The sequence below is a fragment of the Coregonus clupeaformis genome, chromosome 9, assembly GCF_020615455.1.
Source record: "Coregonus clupeaformis isolate EN_2021a chromosome 9, ASM2061545v1, whole genome shotgun sequence".
In the NCBI taxonomy this organism is placed as follows: Eukaryota; Metazoa; Chordata; class Actinopteri; order Salmoniformes; family Salmonidae; genus Coregonus; species Coregonus clupeaformis.
Genome location: NC_059200.1, coordinates 1,191,935 through 1,213,069, shown reverse-complemented (window position 1 = coordinate 1,213,069; position 21,135 = coordinate 1,191,935). Strand labels below are relative to the sequence as shown.

At 47.7% G+C, this 21,135-nt stretch overlaps 1 protein-coding gene across 1 annotated transcript in view; it reads right to left on the bottom strand.

The window, feature by feature from the left end:
• Positions 1-1,570: 1,570 nt before the first annotated feature.
• LOC121573283 (protocadherin-17) overlaps positions 1,571-21,135 on the bottom strand; it is a 162,815-nt gene continuing 143,250 nt past the window's right edge. The window contains 3 exon segments of the mRNA XM_045222431.1: positions 1,571-2,620; positions 2,622-2,681; positions 2,684-2,766. Coding sequence (XP_045078366.1) covers positions 1,976-2,620; positions 2,622-2,681; positions 2,684-2,766 — 788 coding nt within the window. The 3' untranslated portion in view covers positions 1,571-1,975.

The window sequence follows — 21,135 nt, the reverse complement described above, 5'->3', positions numbered from 1 at the left end:
CCTATGGACATAAGTAGTGCACTACACAGAGAAATAGGGTGCTATTTGGGACACATTTCCAAACTGAATTAAACTCATAGAGTTCGACAAGCTACTAAGGCAAGGTTGCCAAATACAATATAAGGCCATGTATATTGCAACACAACAATATATTAATTTAATAAAATACACAATATAGCTCTTGTACATGTAACAATTTGGCTCAAATGCACAGAAATTGCAGAAAAATCAATAAAAATAAGTCAATATTTTTTTGTTGATGTAAACACATTAAATTTGATACATTGTTGCACATATAATGATATTGTGTAATAGTGGTGATGTGAAGGGACTCTGTTTTTTCTTTTCTTTGAAACAGGAGCAGTGACCAGTGTCCTTTAGCAAAGTGTTTTGAATAAATATCTCCAACTGTCAACTGCACCTCAACTTCAGGACATGTTTTTCAAATGGAGCACTTTTTTTTTTTTTTCCCTCATTTGTTTTTAACAAAATGTATAAATATTTTTTGAATATGGACACTATACAACAGTTGATAGTACATATATTAATCTGTATGTTTTCTATAGATATGTATTTTCACAGTTGAAGGAAAAAGAATATCCCTTTGTACAGGATTGTGATAGCTGAAGATGGGGAGGCTCAGACAGATAGACTGACTATACAGGAACAGGAAGCTGATGGCATAGTTTGATGAGGCGCTTATACTCGTGTGTGTACACAGTGTGTGTGTGTGTGTGTGTGTGTGTGTGTGTGTGTGTGTGTGTGTGTGTGTGTGTGTGTGCGTGCGTGTGTGTGTGTGTGTGTGTGTGTGCGTGCGTGTGTGTGTGTGTGTGTGTGTGTGTGTGTGTGTGTGTGTGTGTGTGTGTGTGTGTGCGTGTGTGTGTGTGTGTGTGTGTGTGTGTGTTAGACTTCTCCAGTCTGGAATGTTCCATGTGAATGCTTAATTAGAACGGCAGGGTTACACAGCTTCCACAGGTGACTACAAAGAACAGGATAGGACAGGTGAAATATGCTTACACATTTTAGAACCCCCCCCCCCCGGTCCCAGACCCCTGAATGACCCACCTGTTTAAGATACTGTCTCCTTTTGCACTTTAAACATCAATATTACAAAAGTTCAGAAAAGTGTTGGTCTCTTTCTGCTGTCGCGACCAACTCTGTCTGCTCCGGTCTCAGGATCTGTCCTCCGATTGTCACGATAGACCATTATAATAATCCTCCGATAAGCCAATGGCTGCGACCACACTACACGTAAGCAACACACACACACACACACACACACACACACGGATGTGTAGGCTTGTTCTGGCAAAGGAAACAGCATGAACACACACTAACAATGAGCTGGTTGCCACTTGGATTAAAAGCTTGCAGGGAGCCAGACAGAAGCTGCCCAGCATTCTGTCATTCCCAAAGAATCCAAAAAAAGAGTCAAAGAAGTTCAACAGAATTCAGCTGTCCATGTTTCAGTCCTGAATTCAGCTGTCCATGTTTCAGGCCTGAATTCAACTGTCCATGTTTCAGTCCTGAATTCAGCTGCCCATGTTTCAGGCTTGAATTCAGCTGTCCAAGTTTCCAGTCCTGAATTCAGCTGTCCATGTATCAGGCCTGAATTCAGCTGTCCATGTTTCAGGCCTGAATTCAGCTGTCCATGTTTCAGGCCTGAATTCAGCTGTCCATGTTTCAGTCCTGAATTCAGCTGTCCATGTTTCAGTCCTTCAGTCTTTCTTTATTTTTCTTTTCTTTTGAAAACGTACCCTGGCGATATCGACAGGGAAAAAGTCCAACACGTGGTCCTTCCTTCCATAGTTCCAAGTTGAGGTCAAAGATAAGGTCATGTGACGGTCAGCAGTGTTCTGTTTGTTTGTTTAGATGGCTGTGGCAGTCTTAAAGGTGGAGAGTATCCATCCTCCCACCATCCCTTCATCCCTCTCTCTCTCTCTCTCTCTCTCTCTCTCTCTTTCTACCCTGTCTATCACTTTCTTCTGAGAGTGCCGGTGGCTGTCTCGCTGCCTCTGCAGTCCTGCAGCAGTTTGTCGATGTCTCTGACCACCTGGTCTGCATCGACCCCGTCCCGCCCCAGCTCCCCCCCTCCGTGGATCCCCCCTTCCATTTCCAGAACACAGTCCATATCTGTTCCCGCCCTGACCCCCACCCCAGCCTCCTGGCTGATCCGGGACCGGGCCTCCGCTAGAACCTTGGCCACCGGGTCGCAGGAGAGAGAAGGGTAGGCTGGGCCATGGGGGTTGTGGTGGTGAAGGAGGCCTGGGTCTCTGCTCTGTTTGTTGGGGGAGTGGTACTGCCCGTCGGGGGGGCCTGAGCAATAGTGGCTGGGGGTGGGTTTCGTCTCGGCTCCGTCTGCGGGGGATTTAGTGGAGGAGGCGCAGGGGGAGTTGTTGGAGGAGGAGGAGCAGCCTTTAGTGGGGGAGTTGGAGGCTGAGGGGACCTCCTGGAGAAGCGGAGAGAGGGCTCTCTTGGCCTTCAGGTAAGGCTTGACGTTAGCCACTAAAATGGTGTGGTCCCGACGCTCCTTCCCGAAGGTGCAGAAGGTTTTCTTCCCGTTGGGGTTGACGGTCTCGTACGTTTCTGTGGTCTCCATGGCAGCCTCCATCCCCGCGGGGGACGAACATGTTGTTGCGGTAGTCCACACCCTCTGCCTGGTTGGCTCCTCCACCTCCCGCCCTCCCGCTGGGAATTGCGGCATCCAGCAACGGTCGGAGTGGCCTAGGACTCTGCACTCATCTGTGCAATTAACACAGTCTTCTTCTGCAGAGAGAGGTAGAGGGGGAAGGGGAGAGATTGAGAGAGTTAGTTTTGCATTGTGATTAACTGCTATCTTTCTGAGAGAATATTCATTCATACCAGTAGTTTGTTTGTCACTGTCCTAACTAGAGGGAGCCTGGGGAGTAGAGCCTGTAGTGACCCGACTGTGTGGACATGAAAGGCTGCACACACACGCCCGAACTCACACACTCTCCCAACGCTCCCTCACCCACACACACGCCCGAACTCACACACTCTCCCCCCTGCTCCCTCACCCACACACACGCCCGACCTCACACACTCTCCCAACGCTCCCTCACCCACACACACGCCCGAACTCACACACTCTCCCAACGCTCCCTCACCCACACACACGCCCGAACTCACACACTCTCCCCCCTTCTCCCTCACCCACACACACGCCCGAACTCACACACTCTCCCCGCTCCCTCACCCACACACACGCCCGACCTCACACACTCTCCCCCACGCTCCCTCACCCACACACACGCCCGAACTCACACACTCTCCCCCCTTCTCCCTCACCCACACACACGCCCGAACTCACACACTCTCCCCCTCTCCCTCACCCACACACACGCCCGAACTCACACACTCTCCCCCTGCTCCCTCACCCACACACACGCCCGACCTCACACACTCTCCCAACGCTCCCTCACCCAGACACACGCCCGACCTCACACACTCTCCCCTACTCCCCCCACTTACAAAGCACGAGAACATGCACGGAGCTGAGTAGACCAGCTGAGTCCAGCTGAGTAGACCAGCTGAGTAGACCAGCTGATAGCCAGCTGACCAGCTGAGCAGACCAGCCAGCCAGCTGATCCAGCTAGTGACCACATGAGTAGACCAGCTGAGAGACCAGCTGAGTAGACCAGCTGAGTAGACCAGCTGAGTGCCAGCTGAGTCCAGCTGGGTAGACCAGCTGAGTAGACCAGCTGAGTAGACCAGCTGAGTAGACCAGCTGAGTAGACCAGCTGAGTAGACCAGCTGAGTAGACCAGCTGAGTAGACCTTTCTTTCCCCTGATCAGGGAGGTGGTAGTGTACAGTACAGCAGGGAGAGGCTCTCTCTCACACACACACACACACACACACACACACACACACACACACACACACACACACACACACACACACACACACACACACACACACACACACACACACACACACACACACCATGCTGCAGTGCTGGATCCATTTCATACAGCATCAATACCAGGCTCCCATAATAATCCACAGAGTGGGTTAATCTGAATAGAGATGAAAGAGAGAGACGAGACACTCACAAAGAGACAGACAGACAGACAGACAGAGAGAGGGAAAATGCACAAGGCGCTTGGCGAGGACACCGGCTGGGCCTGCCTAGGATGACTTCAAAGCTCAGTGACATACATTTGTGATATGGTGCCTGGCCTTGGCCAAACTGAACTGTTGTTGTTTTTCTCTCTGCTTTCATCCCTTAGTGGGGTGTTTTAAGCTACTCCAAGCTGTGTGTGTGTGTGTGTGTGTGTGTGTGTGTGTGTGTGTGTGTGTGTGGTGTGTGTGTGTGTGTGTGTGTGTGTTTTTGTTGTGTGTGTGTGTGTGTGTGGGTGTGTGTGTGTGTGTGTGTGTGTGTGTGTGTGTGTGTGTGTGTGTGTGTTTGTGTGTAGGGGGGATGACAACACATTTTCTCTTTTGGAAAACAGAAAGTTAAAAAGAAGAAAATAATCTAAGTGTAAAAATCCAACTGCTGAGCAGCTGTTGTTGTCCACAATAGAGGATTGACCAGGTGGAGTGGTAGACAACAGAGGCAGAGAGAGAGAGAGAGAGAGAGGGGGAGAGAGAGAGAGACAGAGAGAGAGAGAGAGAGAGAGAGAGAGAGAGAGAGAGAGAGAGAGAGAGAGAGACAGAGAGAGAGAGAGACAGAGAGAGAGAGAGAGAGAGAGAGAGAGAGAGAGAGAGAGAGAGAGAGAGAGACACAGAGAGAGACAGAGAGAGACAGAGAGAGACAGAGAGAGAGAGAGAGAGAGAGAGAGAGAGAGAGAGAGAGAGAGAGAGAGAGAGAGAGAGAGAGAGAGAGAGAGAGAGAGAGAGAGAGAGAGAGAGAGAGAGAGAGAGAGAGAGAGAGAGAGAGAGAGACAGAGAGAGAGAGAGAGAGACAGAGAGAGAGAGAGAGAGAGAGAGAGAGAGACAGACAGACAGAGAGAAAGAGGAAGTGGTAGAGAGAGAGAGATAAATCAGTTTTGCTGAGCTTAGTTCAATTCCTCGTCAGTTCAATTAACAGTCTGATTTGTTATCTGTTTATTTCATATTAATTAACACCAAAATCTGCCTGCCAGACATCCAACCAGTGCCCCAATTAACACCATTGATTAGACATCTCTTCCTCTCCCCTCCAAAAACATAACCAGGGAATAAACACATTTTATAATAAATATTTTGCATATTTATTTTCGATATGTGGTGAAACACATAATTCAATGCTAGATTATAATACTTAGAGAAAGTTATTTTCTCCAACTAAAATACCTTAATCCTTCTAGTGATTGTCTTTGTCCCAAATGGCAACCTATTCCCTAAATAGTACGCTACTTTTGACCCAATAGTGCACCAAATATAAGGAATAGGGTGACATTTGGGACTCACACATTGTTTTCAGTGTGTTGTGTTACACCTGAAAGATTCTCGAGGATGACGAATAATCGGAGCAGAGGTGTTCCGACGTTCTAGTTCTGTGTTCTAGTGTGCTGTTGTTCCGTTCTTGCCATGTCGCAGAGAGAGAGAGAGAGAGAGAGAGAGAGAGAGAGAGAGAGAGAGAGAGAGAGAGAGAGAGAGAGAGAGAGAGAGAGAGAGAGAGAGAGAGAGAGAGAGAGAGAGAGAGAGAGAGAGAGAGAGAGAGAGAAATAAATAAATAAAATCCACAATAGATGAAAGCTTTTAGGGGATATCTCCCTGCTAGGGGCCTAATACAGGCTGATGAGATGAGGCAGTAGCTATGTAGACGCTATGACTATCAGACGTCACTACAACTATTAAGTAACCATTCTATACTAAAGTCCCATTCCGGTTCTGACTCCCCCTCCTTACCCCAAATAAAGGAGGCAATTAAAGTGCGCTAACAAGACACTCACTACAACTATTAAGTAGCCAGTGTATAGCTTATTCAGGGTTGAGTGGTCCAGTGTCTGACCCTCCTTACCCCAACTAAAGGATGTAGAATGTTATAAAGAGTATTAACCAGGAACTCAACTGGCAGAATGTTATAAAAGAGTATTAACCAGGAACTCAACTAGCAGAATGTTATAAAAGAGTATTAACCAGGAACTCAACTGGCAGAATGTTATAAAAGAGTATTAACCAGGAACTCAACTAGCAGAATGTTATAAAGAGTATTAACCAGGAACTCAACTAGCAGAATGTTATAAAAGAGTATTAACCAGGAACTCAACTAGCAGAATGTTATAAAGAGTATTAACCAGGAACTCAACTAGCAGAATGTTATAAAAGAGTATTAACCAGGAACTCAACTAGCAGAATGTTATAAAAGAGTATTAACCAGGAACTCAACTAGCAGAATGTTATAAAGAGTATTAACCAGGAACTCAACTAGCAGAATGTTATAAAGAGTATTAACCAGGAACTCAACTAGCAGAATGTTATAAAAGAGTATTAACCAGGAACTCAACTAGCAGAATGTTATAAAAGAGTATTAACCAGGAACTCAACTAGCAGAATGTTATAAAGAGTATTAACCAGGAAGCAGCCTGAAGGAGTACATAAGTAAGTAACAACAAACTCATATGAAATGTGAGGAGACATGAAGTTACCAAGACAACCATCACCAACTGGCTCAGTTACCAAGACAACCATCTCCAACTGCTCAACAGCCTGAGAGGAAGACTAAGGTACAGTCTGAGAGGAAGACTAAGGTACAGTCTGAGAGGAAGACTATGGTACAGTCTGAGAGGAAGACTAAGGTGTCAGTCTGAGAGGAAGACTAAGGTACAATCTGAGAGGAAGACTAAGGTACAACCTGAGAGGAAGACTAAGGTACAACATGAGAGGAAGACTAAGGTACAACATGAGAGGAAGACTAAGGTACAGTCTGAGAGGAAGACTAAGGTACAGTCTGAGAGGAAGACTAAGGTTCAACCTGAGAGGAAGACTAAGGTTCAACCTGAGAGGAAGACTAAGGTACAGTCTGAGAGGAAGACTAAGGTACAGTCTGAGAGGAAGACTAAGGTACAGTCTGAGAGGAAGACTAAGGTACAACCTGAGAGGAAGACTAAGGTACAGCCTGAGAGGAAGACTAAGGTGCAGTCTGAGAGGAAGACTAAGGTACAACCTGAGAGGAAGACTAAGGTACAGTCTGAGAGGAAGACTAAGGTACAACCTGAGAGGAAGACTAAGGTACAGTCTGAGAGGAAGACTAAGGTACAGTCTGAGAGGAAGACTAAGGTACAGTCTGAGAGGAAGACTAAGGTACAGTCTGAGAGGAAGCTGAGGTACAACCTGAGAGGAAGACTAAGGTACAATCTGAGAGGAAGACTAAGGTACAACCTGAGAGGAAGCTGAGGTATAACCTGAGAGGAAGCTGAGGTATAACCTGAGAGGAAGCTGAGGTATAACCTGAGAGGAAGCTGAGGTATAACCTGAGAAGAAGCTGAGGTACAACCTGAGAGGAAGCTGAGGTACAACCTGAGAGGAAGCTGAGGTATAACCTGAGAGGAAGCTGAGGTATAACCTGAGAGGAAGCTGAGGTATAACCTGAGAGGAAGCTGAGGTATAACCTGAGAGGAAGCTGAGGTATAACCTGAGAGGAAGCTGAGGTATAACCTGAGAGGAAGCTGAAGTATTCACCTGAGAGGAAGCTGAGGTATAACCTGAGAGGAAGCTGAGGTATTCACCTTTACATCATTACAACCACTCATCTCATCTCAGCCCAATCCTATTTTGAGAGTCAAGGTATCTCAGAGCTCTCAGACGAGACGAGGACAGAGCTCTTCTGAAAACAGGCAATCACCACTTGGCCTTCTAATCCTCATTAATCAACCTCGTCTTGTCTCCAGTGACGTCTTCATTTGGCGCTCGTTAGAGAAGAAGGCTCATGCTTGTTCTGAGATTAATGTACATCCAGTATTATATCATTACCCACTGCTGTTATGTCCCAGAAACAAACCTCTGGGAGTGTTTTTTGGTTGGCCACTTAGCCCAGGTGGATCACAGGGGGCTTGTTCCTCTGCCCAGCCGTTGCCCAGCCGCATGCCAGATCTTCCAACGCCTGGATAGATAATTTACATATCAGCTAACCCACATCATAGATAACAGTCATCTGGTGTCCGAAGGCATAGCCAGTGACGTGGCACGCAACCACTGGTTGAGGCACGCAAAGTCTGAGCAGGGGGGAAGTGACCTGTGAGTTATCATGGCGCTTGAATAACTCCCAGTGGTCTAGCTGGCAAATCAATAACAGTCCCAGAGGTTTGGTTTTAAAGGAGCAGGTTTTTGGGATAAGGGGTTTGTTTCAACTTCTAGCTGCACTTTTGGGGGGAAAAAAAGGTGCTATCTAGAACCTAAAACGGTTCTCCGGCTGTCCCCATAGGATAACCTTTGAAGAACCCTTTTAGGCTCCAGGTAGAACCCTTTTAGGCTCCAGGTAGAACCCTTTTTTGGCTCCATGTAGAACTCTTTCCACAGAGGGTTCTACATGGAACCCAAAATAGTTCTACCTGGAACCAAAAAGGGTTCTCCTATTTGGACAGCCGACCCTTTTGGGACCCTTTTTTTCTATGAGTGTGGGACATTGAATACCACAGGGGTTCTTTCTTCTGGCTGGAGACATTAAATGTCACAGGGGTTCTTTCTTGAACCATGAACAGGAGAAGATTAGAGTTTTGTTTCCCAGCTGACGGGATGTGCTTGAACTGTTCTTTGTGAGGATGAAGCAAATAAGTCTTTGCTGTGTACACAAACACACACACACGTATTTGCAGAGCTCTATAGGTCAGCAGCCTGCACTGTACTGTGCTCTGGGACTGGCTCCTCTAAGCCAGAGAGATTCGTTTAACTCTTCACAAATGTTTGAAGAAGGCCAAACAGTGAGGCTGACATTTCCCTGGTAAAGCACTGAACTGGAGAGAGAAGAGAAGAAGCAGGAGGACTGGCCAAGACAAGATGGAGTCAACTGGACGAGCAGGACAGAGCATACACACTCACACAAAGGAAGAGAGAGAGAGACAGAGAGAGGCTGGGGGTGAGAGAGAGAGACAGAGAGAGGCTGGGGGTGAGAGAGAGAGACAGAGAGAGGCTGGGGGTGAGAGAGAGAGACAGAGAGAGGCTGGGGGTGAGAGAGAGACAGAGAGAGGCTGGGGGTGAGAGAGAGAGACAGAGAGAGGCTGGGGGTGAGAGAGAGAGACAGAGAGAGGCTGGGGGTGAGAGAGAGAGACAGAGAGAGAGATAGACAGAGAGAGAGAGAGAGAGAGAGAGAGAGAGAGAGAGAGAGGGGGGAGAGAGAGAGAGGGGGGGAAGAGAGAGAGAGAGAGAGAGAGAGAGAGAGAGAGAGAGAGAGAGAGAGAGAGAGAGAGAGAGAGAGAGGGGGGAGGGGGAGAGAGAGAGCGAGAGAGCGAGAGAGCGAGAGAGAGAGAGAGAGAGAGAGAGAGGGGGGCGGGGAGAGGGAGAGAGAGAGAGAGAGAGAGAGAGAGACAGAGACAGAGACAGAGAGAGAGAGAGAGAGAGAGAGAGAGGGAGAGAGAGAGGGAGAGAGAGAGAGAGAGAGAGAGAGAGAGAGAGAGAGAGAGAGAGAGAGAGAGAGAGAGAGAGAGAGAGAGAGAGAGAGAGGAGGGAGAGAGAGAGAGCGAGAGAGCGAGAGAGCGAGAGAGAGAGAGAGAGAGAGAGAGAGGGGGGGGGGGAGAGGGAGAGAGAGAGAGAGAGAGAGAGAGAGAGAGAGAGAGAGAGAGAGAGAGACAGAGAGAGAGAGAGAGACACACAAACACACACAAAATGGCTTAAGCACAATGCTTTAAACCGGTGGTTCCCAAAGTCTGGGGCTCTTGAAACTTACTGTTGAAAGTTGTAATAGTAGAATGCACAAGGTGACATTTCTAAATCGGGTAATGGATCATCAGTTCCTTTGTTATTGCATACCTTAGAGAGCTCTTTATAACTTGTCAAATGTCCAGATCAACTAGCCAATGTCAGCTAATGTTTTATTTGTGTTTATTTTTAAAAATATTGCTGTAAAACTTTTTTGTCACTCAAATTTCACCAATACACGTTAGACATGGCAAAATGTATAGAACTGTAAGAAAATGTGCTTTAAAAACGGCAACATGTTCTTTGCACCACATGACAAAATGTGTAGAATTGTGGGAAATAAAGTTTAAACGTCAATTCTCTCCACCGACAAGACCGACAAAAACAGTTTTGTGTCATGAACAGTGCTTTAGCCCATAGAAATAGATGTGGCACTTGCGAACGCGCGCAGGGGTGGGTGGGGGGGGCGCGGGATTTTCCCCAATGATGGAAGGGTTCGCCCCCATCGAAAAGGTATTGGAACCCCTGCTTTAAACAATGCAGGGGTTTTATACTCTGAACCCTGCACCACCACATCAATCAGTGGTGATCATATAGCAGCACCAACCTCTATACTCTGAAAGCTGCCTTACTAAAACCTCTACTAACACTGCTGTCCACTATCCACCATCAACCTGTGTCAGACGTACAATCTTAGAGGATGTGTGGCCTGCCAGACCTAGATAATGAAGCTGGCATTTGGCAATGTTCTCTCTCTCTCTCTCTCTCTCTCTCTCTCTCTCTCTCTCTCTCTCTCTCTCTCTGTCTCTCTTCTCTCTCTCTCTCTCTCTATCTCTGTCTGTCTTGCTCTCTCTCTCTCTCTCTCTCTCTCTCTCTCTCTCTCTGTATGTCTTGCTCTCTCTCTCTCTCTCTCTCTCTCTCTCTCTCTCTCTCCCCCTTCTCTGTCTCTTGTCCTCTCTCTCACAGCAGATTGTCCATTCACTGGACACATATTAAGGCATAAATAATCCATGCCAGACACATTTCCATGCATTTAGTCAGAGGAGGGAACCTCTTATAGATTATTCATGTCGGAGAGCCGAGCGAGCCAGGCGACCTTGAGGCGTTCACCTCATATCTATGACTAACAATATGACATATGAGACTAGGGGTGACATTCTCTCGCTCTTTTTCTGCTGCACACAAACACACACACACAAACACACACACACAAACACACACAAACAAACACACACATGCACGCATGCAAACACACAACACACAAACACACTTCTCCTACTGCGCTAGCTAGACAAGGAGACGGCACCCCAACACAACAAGGACTGCTAATATAAACCCAGAATGCATTTTGTTTTAAAATCAGGAGAGTTTGTCAATAGTGGTGGTAGTTAATGTCATGGTAAAGAGAGTTAGTGTGGTTACAGCGGTTGTTGTATGACGCACAGATTTACAGAAAGCTTTGGAACGAATCGCTAAATGCAGAGCCAGCATCTGAAAACTACCTTCCAGCAGGTGACAGAGGAGATCCTGAAAACTACTGCAGAGCAGGTGACAGAGGAGATCCTGAAAACTACTGTGAGTCTGTAAAAGCAGAGCCGATGTCGTCTTTTTTTTTTTCTTTACTAAGCTCGTACATAGAAGGGAGGGTCAGAGAAGTGGTTTTCAACCTCTCTCTCCCTGTTACACAGCTACAATAGACTACACACCCACACCGCGACACAAACAAACATTTGGCAGCCACTTGTGAAATGTCAAGTACTGTAGGAAGGGTGAGACTAAAAACCCTCCACAACCCACAGAGATAGTTACAAGACAGAAAACAGGTTACTGCAGGTTATCTTCAGTTCAGACTGACCTGGTTAAAGAAAGGTTCAATATCAATTAATCTGCTGCAGGTTATCTTCAGTTTAGACTGACCTGGTTAATGAAATGTTCAATACAAATTCATCTCTCTTTGAAAAATAACCTTTTAGATAGTATTTTAGCTAGTCTGCAGATCGCAGTGTGTGTGTGTGTTCGTGTGTGTGTGTGTGTGTGTGTGTGTGTGTTTGTGTGTGTGTGTGTGTGTGTGTGTGTGTTTGTATGCTACCACAGAGCTAGAATGTCACGCTCTGGCTCCGGGACTTTGTATGTTGAGCCAGGGTGTGTTCGTTTCGTGGTGTTCTGTTTGGTTGGGTTGTTCTATGTGGTTGTATTTCTTTGTTTGGATGAGTGACTCCCAATCAGAGGTAACGAGCGTCAGCTGTTGGCTCGTTGTCTCTGATTGGGAGCCAAATTTAAACTGTCTGTTTTCACCTTGTGTTGGGGGGTTTTTGTTCCGTGTTCAGTCAGTGTTACTGTGGACTTCACGATCGTGTTTTGTTTTGTGCTTGTGCTTCAACTAATTAAAGTCATGTTTCTTTCACACGCTGCGCCTTGGTCTACTTCTCGTCAAGACGATCGTGACAGAAAAACCCACCATACAAAGACCAAGCAGCGTGTCCAGGAACACACGCAGGAGGTGACGCTGGTGGATGTCCTCCTCGGTTGGGGGCAGATTACCGAGGAGGAGGCCGTCCGGTACCGGAGGGCGATGAAGGGGGAGACCCAGGCAGGAGTGGAGAAGCGGCGTCAACCGGGCCGTGGTCGGAAAGGCGAGAGGCACCCCCAAGAATTTTTTAGGGTGGGGCACACGGCATGGGCGACTGGGCAGCAGGAGGCTGCCACAGGGCGGATTGGGAGATTAAGAGAGGAGGCCACCGGCTTTTGGGGGCCAGAAGGCAGGTTGGCGGAGCCTGGATGGAGAGCAGAGCCAACTCCCCGTACTCAGGCATGGCAGCATGAGACTGGGCAGGTTCCGCGGTATGCGGAGATGCGCACTGTGCCGCGAGTGTTCCGGCATAGTCCGGCACGTTCCTGTGCGAGCACCCCGCACGTGTTGTGCGAAGGTGGGCATGCAGCCAGGACGGAGTGTGCCGGCTCAGCGCTCGCGGCCTCCAGTGCCTCTCCTCGGTCCCGGATATCCTGCGCCAGTGTCACGTGCTGTTATGCCAGTACGGGTACACAGCCCTGTACGTCCTGTGCTGATGCCTCACACAGAGTGTGTGAAGGTAGGCATTCAGCCAGGACGGGTTGTGGCAGCTCTTCACTCCAGGTCTCCTATCCGTCTCCATAGCCCAGTCCGGCCTGTTCCTGCTCCACGCACGAAGCCTACGGTGTGCGTTGCCAGCCCTGTTCGGCCTGTCCCTGCTCCACGCACCAAGCCTACGGGGTGCGTCGCCAGCCCAGCCCGGCCTGTCCCTGCTCCACGCACCAAACCTACGGTGTGCGTGCGCCAGCCCTGCCCGGCCTGTTCCTGCTCCACGCACCAAACCTACGGTATGCGTCGCCAGCCCAGCCCGGCCTGTTCCTGCTCCACGCACCAAGCCTACGGGGTGCGTCGTCAGCCCGGCCCGGCCTGTCCCTGCTCCACGCACCAAACCTACGGTGTGCGTCGCCAGCCCCGCCCGGCCTGTTCCTGCTCCACGCACTAAGCCCTACGGTGTGCGTCGCCAGCCCAGCCCGGCCTGTTCCTGCTCCACGCACCAAGCCTACGGGGTGCGTCGTCGGCCTGGTCCAGCTCGTTCCTGCTACTCGCACCAAGCCAAGGGTGCGAGTCGTCAGCCTGATCCAGCCCATTCCTGCTACTCGCACCAAGCCAAGGATGCGAGTCGTCCAGCCTGGTGAGTCCGTTCCGGCTCCACGCACCAAGCCAAGGGTGCGTATCGTCAGCCAGGTCCGTCCGTTTCCTGCCTCACGCGCCAAGCCAGGGGTGCGCGTCGTCAGTCCGGTGCCTGATCAGGTCAGCTACTCCACTACGGAGTTTGAGCAATCCGCTCCGTCTATGTCCGGTCCAGATCCAGCCAGCGGGGTCAGACCGGACCGGGGCGCTACGGGGGATTGTGGAAGGGTGGTGAGTCAAGCCCGAGCCGGAGCCGCCTCCGAGGAGAAATGCCCACCCAGCCCTCCCTGTTTGGGGTTTTGAGGCGCGGTCGCAGTCCGCGCCTTTAGGGGGGGGTACTGTCACGCTCTGGCTCCGGGACTTTGTATGTTGAGCCAGGGTGTGTTCGTTTCGTGGTGTTCTGTTTGGTTGGGTTGTTCTATGTGGTTGTATTTCTTTGTTTGGATGAGTGACTTCCAATCAGAGGTAACGAGCGTCAGCTGTTGGCTCGTTGTCTCTGATTGGGAGCCAAATTTAAACTGTCTGTTTTCACCTTGTGTTGGGGGGTTTTTGTTCCGTGTTCAGTCAGTGTTACTGTGGACTTCACGATCGTGTTTTGTTTTGTGCTTGTGCTTCAACTAATTAAAGTCATGTTTCTTTCACACGCTGCGCCTTGGTCTACTTCGTCAAGACGATCGTGACATAGAACTGAGCCAGTCACATCTAAGCTAGCCTATCTTATAAAGCTTTATCAGGATTTACTATCTGGATTCCCACAGCATGTGTGTATCAGTGGAGGCTCCTCAGAGGAGGAAGGGGAGGACCATCCTCCTAAGTGAATTTCGTAAAAATAAAAATAGTGAATAATTTTTAGATAAAACTATACTAAATATATTCACGTCACCAAATTAAAACACACTGTTTTGCAATGAAGGTATACCGTAGCCCCAGCAGCACTCTGTGGGGAGCATCATGGTGTAGCCGGAGGACAGCTAGCTTCCGTCCTCCTCTGGGTACATTGACTTCAATACAAAACCTAGGAGGCTCATGGTTTTCACCTCCTTCCATAGACTTACACAGTAATTATGACAACTTCCGGAGGACATCCTCTAACCTATCAGAGCTCTTGCAGCATAAACTGACATGTTGTCCACCCAATTAAAGGATCAGCAAATATATCTAGTACTGAAAGTATAAGCTACAGCTAGCTAGCACTGCGGTGCATAAAATGTGGTGAGTAGTTGACTCAAAGAGAGAGAAAGACCATAGTTCAAAAATGAAGGAGAAGCAAGAGAGAGAGAGAGAGGCAGAGAGAGATATAGAGATACATATATATATAGAGAGAGAACGAGAGAGAGAGAGAGAGAGAGAGAGAGAGAGAGAGAGAGAGAGAGAGAGAGAGAGAGAGAGAGAGAGAGAGAGAGAGAGAGAGAGAGAGAGAGAGAGAGAGAGAGAGAGAGAGACAGAGAGAGCAAGACATACAGAGAGAGAGAGAGAGAGAGAGCAAGACAGACAGAGATAGAGAGAGAGAGAGAGAGAGAGAGAGAAACAGAGAGAGACAGAGAGAGAGAGAGACAGAGAGAGCAAGACAGACAGAGAGAGAGAGAGAGAGAGAGAGCAAGACAGACAGAGATAGAGAGAGAGAGAGAGAGAGAGAGAGAGAGAGAGAGAGAGAGAGAGAGAGAGAGAGAGAGAGAGAGAGAGAGACACAGAGAGAGAGAGAGAGAGAGAGAGAGAGAGAGAGAGAGAGAGAGAGAGAGAGAGAGAGAGAGAGAGAGAGAGAGACAGAGAGAGCTATATTTCGTATTATTTATTTTACTCACTAAGCACATCTGGAACAAAATGTCTCCTCTCCTCTTTCCTCCCCATTTCTTTTCCTCTTCACAGAGAAAGTATTGTAGTAAATGAGCAGTAGGTTAGCGAGCTATTGGCCTTGTAACACAGACCCCAGAGAGGAGAGGACACTTTAAGGTGTTCACTCTAAACAGAACAGTGACTAATACAAACCTGGACAGGCCTGCTGGCTACACTTGATGGATGACAACATGTCCTCTCTCCTGAATTCAACACGTTGTTGTTGTGTGTGATTTAAATAAAGGATGGTTTGATTTCCCTAAACATCACCCCTCGCCCCCTCGCCCCCCCTGGCCCAACACACCCTCCTCACATTATTACCCCGCTCAGTGATTCATGTTGCTCCATAGCAGGCAGATGGAGGGAGGGATGGAGAGAGAGAGAGAGGTGTACATACTAATGTTAGCAGTGGCAGCTTCCCTGTAGCAGAAGACACACCTGTGTCGTCCTGTGGACCCAGCCGGCACCAAGGCAGGGACCGGACCGGATGGGGTGGGTCATGGTCAGTAGCCCTCCAGGCATGGTGTCAGATGGAACAAGGCACCCAGGGCATCTGTGATAGACAAGGCTGCACCTGCTCACCTGAAGGGACAAGAGGCTCTGTCTCTGTGTGTCTCTGTGTGTCTCTGTGTGTGTCTGTGTCTGTCTCTCTCTCTCTCTCTCTCTCTCTCTCGCTCTCTACCCCTCCATCCCTCCCTTCTCCCCTCCCTCCCCCTGCCTATGCAGCCAGCCGGCCGGCCGGACGCCAGGGCCCCCAGAGCTCTCTACAAATCAGAGCGGCTAAATATTAGTTTGGACTCGTTTGGCCAGAAGGACGGCTGCTGCTCTCCGTCTCTCTCTCTCTCTCTGTGTGTGTGTGTGTGTGTGTGTGTGTGTGTGTGTGTGTGTGTGTGTGTGTGTGTGTGTGTGTGTGTGTGTGTGTGTGTGTTTTTTTCCCCCTCTACGGCAGGCCTCTCATTTGCCTCTCAGTATTTTTTTTGGCTTTTCAGTGGAAAGAAAACTGAGCTGAGAACAGCTTCACTTCAGTCCATAATTCAGAGGTTTATCAACCGCAAACTACATGGAGTATTACAAGATAATGATATTACAAACTACATGGAGGATTACAAGATAACGATATTACGAAGTCTATCATAATTCTCTGGTGTTTCTCAGGTGATATTCAGCGCCTTGCAAAAGTATTCATCCCCCTTGGCGTTTTTCCTATTTTGTTGCATTACAACCTGTAATTGAAATGGATTTTTATTTGGATTTCATGAAATGGACATTCACAAAATAGTCCAAATTGGTGATTTAAATAATTTAAAAAATAACTTGTTTCAAAAAATTATACAAAATAAATAATGGAAAAGTGGTGCGTGCATATGTATTCACCCCCTTTGCTATGAAGCCCCTATATAAGATCTGGTGCGACCAATTACTTTCAGAAGTCACATAATTAGTTAAATAAAGTCCACCTGTGTGCAATCTAAGTGAAACATGATTTGTCACATGATCTCAGTATATATACACCTGTTCTGAAAGGCCCCAGAGTCTGCAACACCACTAAGCAAGGGGCACCACCAAGCAAGCGGCACCATGAAGACCAAGGAGCTCTCCAAACAGGTCTGGGACAAAGTTGTGAGAAGTACAGATCAGAGTTGGGTTATAAAAACATATCAGAAACTTTGAACATCCCAAGGAGCACCATTAAATCCATTATTAAAAAATTGAAAGAATATGGCACCACAACAAACTTGCCAAGAGAGGGTCGCCCACCAAAATTCACAGACCAGGCAAGGAGGGCATTAATCAGAGGCAACAAAGAGACCAAAGATAACCCTGAAGGAGCTGCAAAGCTCCACAGCGGAAATTGGAGTATCTGTCCATAGGTCCACTTTAAGCCGTACACTCTACAGAGCTGGGCTTTACGGAAGAGTGGCCAGAAAAAAGCCATTGCTTAAAGAAAAAAAATAAGCAAACATGTTTGGTGTTCGCCAAAAGGCATATGGGAGACTCCCCAAACATAAGGAAGAAGGTACTCTGGTCAGATGAGACTAAAATTGTGCTTTTTGGCCATCAAGGAAAACGCTATGTCTGGCGCAAACCCAATATCTCTCATCACCCCGAGAACATCATCCCCACAGTGAAGCATGATGGTGGCAGCATCCTGCTGTGGGGATGTTTTTCATCGGCAGGGACTGGGAAACTGGTTAGAATTGATGGAATGACGGATGGTGCTAAATACAGGGAAATTCTTGAGGGAAACCTGATTCAGTCTTCCAGAGATTTGAGACTGGGACAGAGGTTCACCTTCCAGCAGGACAATGACCCTGAGCATACTGCTAAAGCAACACTCGAGTGGTTTAAGGGGAAACATTTAAATGTATTGGAATGGCCTAGTCAAAGCCCAGACCTCAATCCAATTGAGAATCCGTGGTATGACTTAAAGATTGCTGTACACCAGCGGAAGCCATCCAACTTGAAGGAGCTGGAGCAGTTTTGCCTTGAAGAATGGGCAAAAATCCCAGTGGCTAGATGTGCCAAGCTTATAGAGACATACCACAAGAGACTTGCAGCTGTAATTGCTGCAAAAAGTGGCTCTACAAAGTATTGACTTTGGGGGGGGTGAATAGTTATGCACGCTCAAGTTTTCTGTTTTTCTGTCTTATTTCTTGTTTGTTTCACAATAAAACATATTTTGCATCTTCAAAGTGGTAGGCCTGTTGTGTAAATCAAATGATACAAAGCCCCCAAAAATCCATTTTAATTTCAGGATGTAAGGCAACAAAATAGGGAAAAATGCCCAAGGGGGTGAATACATTCGCAAGCCACTGTACCATAGGTGGTAACAATGACTCATGATTAGAGTGAAAGCACTCCATGCTGGGGTGTATAGCTCCAATCTGGGGTGTATAGCTCCAATCTGGGGTGTATAGCTCCACTCTGGGGTGTATAGCTCCACTCTGGGGTGTATAGCTCCATTCTGGGGTGTATAGCTCCATTCTGGGGTGTATAGCTCCATTCTGGGGTGTATAGCTCCACTCTGGGGTGTATAGCTCCATTCTGGGGTGTATAGCTCCATTCTGGGGTGTATAGCTCCACTCTGGGGTGTATAGCTCCACTCTGGGGTGTATAGCTCCATTCTGGGGTGTATAGCTCCACTCTGGGGTGTATAGCTCCATTCTGGGGTGTATAGCTCCACTCTGGGGAGTATAGCTCCATTCTGGGGTGTATAGCTCCACTCTGGGGTGTATAGCTCCATTCTGGGGTGTATAGCTCCATTCTGGGGTGTATAGCTCCACTCTGGGGTGTATAGCTCCACTCTGGGGTGTATAGCTCCATTCTGGGGTGTATAGCTCTACTCTGGGGTGTATAGCTCCACTCTTGGGTGTATAGCTCCACTCTGGGGTGTATAGCTCCATTCTGGGGTGTATAGCTCCATTCTGGGGTGTATAGCTCCACTCTGGGGTGAATAGCTCCACTCTGGGGTGTATAGCTCCACTCTGGGGTGTATAGCTCCACTCTGGGGTGTATAGCTCCACTCTGGGGTGTATAGCTCTACTCTGGGGTGAATAGCTCCACTCTGGGGTGTATAGCTCCACTCTGGGGTGTATAGCTCCACTCTGGGGTGTATAGCTCCATTCTGGGGTGTATAGCTCCATTCTGGGGTGTATAGCTCCATTCTGGGGTGTATAGCTCCATTCTGGGGTGTATAGCTCCACTCTGGGGTGTATAGCTCCACTCTGGGGTGTATAGCTCCACTCTGGGGTGTATAGCTCCATTCTGGGGTGTATAGCTCCATTCTGGGGTGTATAGCTCCATGCTGGTGGTACACACCATGTATAGCTGTGCACAAACATTAGTGAAAACAATGACTTGTGATTACAGTGGTACATATAGCTACATACAGTGGGGGAAAAAAGTATTTAGTCAGCCACCAATTGTGCAAGTTCTCCCACTTAAAAAGATGAGAGAGGCCTGTAATTTTCATAATAGGTACATGTCAACTATGACAGACAAATTGAGGAAAAAAAATTCCAGAACATCACATTGTAGGATTTTTAATGAATTTATTTGCAAATTATGGTGGAAAATAAGTATTTGGTCACCTACAAACAACCAAGATTTCTGGCTCTCACAGACCTGTAACAACTTCTTTAAGAGGCTCCTCTGTCCTCCACTCGTTACCTGTATTAATGGCACCTGTTTGAACTTGTTATCAGTATAAAAGACACCTGTCCACAACCTCAAACAGTCACACTCCAAACTCCACTATGGCCAAGACCAAAGAGCTGTCAAATGACACCAGAAACAAAATTGTAGACCTGCACCAGGCTGGGAAGACTGAATCTGCAATAGGTAAGCAGCTTGGTTTGAAGAAATCAACTGTGGGAGCAATTATTAGGAAATGGAAGACATACAAGACCACTGATAATCTCCCTCGATCTGGGGCTCCACGCAAGATCTCACCCCGTGGGGTCAAAAACGATCACAAGAACGGTGAGCAAAATCCCAGAACCACACGGGGGACCTAGTGAATGACCTGCAGAGAGCTGGGACCAAAGTAACAAAGCCTACCATCAGTAACACACTATGCCGCCAGGGACTCAAATCCTGCTGTGCCAGACGTGTCCCCCCTGCTTAAGCCAGTACATGTCCAGGCCCGTCTGAAGTTTGCTAGAGTGCAATTGGATGATCCAGAAGAGGATTGGGAGAATGTCATATGGTCAGATGAAACCAAAATATAACTTTTTGGTAAAAACTCAACTCGTCGTGTTTGGAGGACAAAGAATGCTGAGTTGCATCCAAAGAACACCATACCTACTGTGAAGCATGGGGGTGGAAACATCATGCTTTGGGGGCTGTTTTTCTGCAAAGGGACCAGGACGACTGATCCGTGTAAAGGAAAGAATGAATGGGGCCATGTATCGTGAGATTTTGAGTGAAAACCTCCTTCCATCAGCAAGGGCATTGAAGATGAAACGTGGCTGGGTCTTTCAGCATGACAATGATCCCAAACACACCGCCCGGGCAACGAAGGAGTGGCTTCGTAAGAAGCATTTCAAGGTCCTGGAGTGGCCTAGCCAGTCTCCAGATCTCAACCCCATAGAAAATCGTTGGAGGGAGTTGAAAGTCCGTGTTGCCCAGCGACAGCCCCAAAACATCACTGCTCTAGAGGAGATCTGCATGGAGGAATGGGCCAAAATACCAGCAACAGTGTGTGAAAACCTTGTGAAGACTTACAGAAAACGTTTGACCTGTGTCATTGCCAACAAAGGGTATATAACAAAGTATTGAGAAACTTTTGTTATTGACCTAATACTTATTTTCCACCATAATTTGCAAATAAATTCATTAAAAATCCTACAATGTGATTTTCTGGATTTTTTTTCTCATTTTGTCTGTCATAGTAGACGTGTACCTATGATGAAAATTACAGGCCTCTCTCATCTTTTTAAGTGGGAGAAGTTGCACAATTGGTGGCTGACTAAATACTTTTTTCCCCCCCACTGTATATACACAACCTCTCATGATTACAGTACCATGCTGTGGTACATATGTATACAACCTCTCATGATTACAGTACCATGCTGTGGTACATATGTATACAACCTCTCATGATTACAGTACCAAGCTGTGGTACATATAGCTACAAATGTATACAACCTGTATGTAAACTATCCACAACATCTCTTTTTACAGGAACATTGTGAGAACAGGTCCGGTTATTTATGGTGAGTCCCGGTTAGTTCCGGTGCGGTGGGTGGCTTAGTGCCATGAGAATACCACAGCAGCACCGGCCTCGGATAGACTGCCCTTT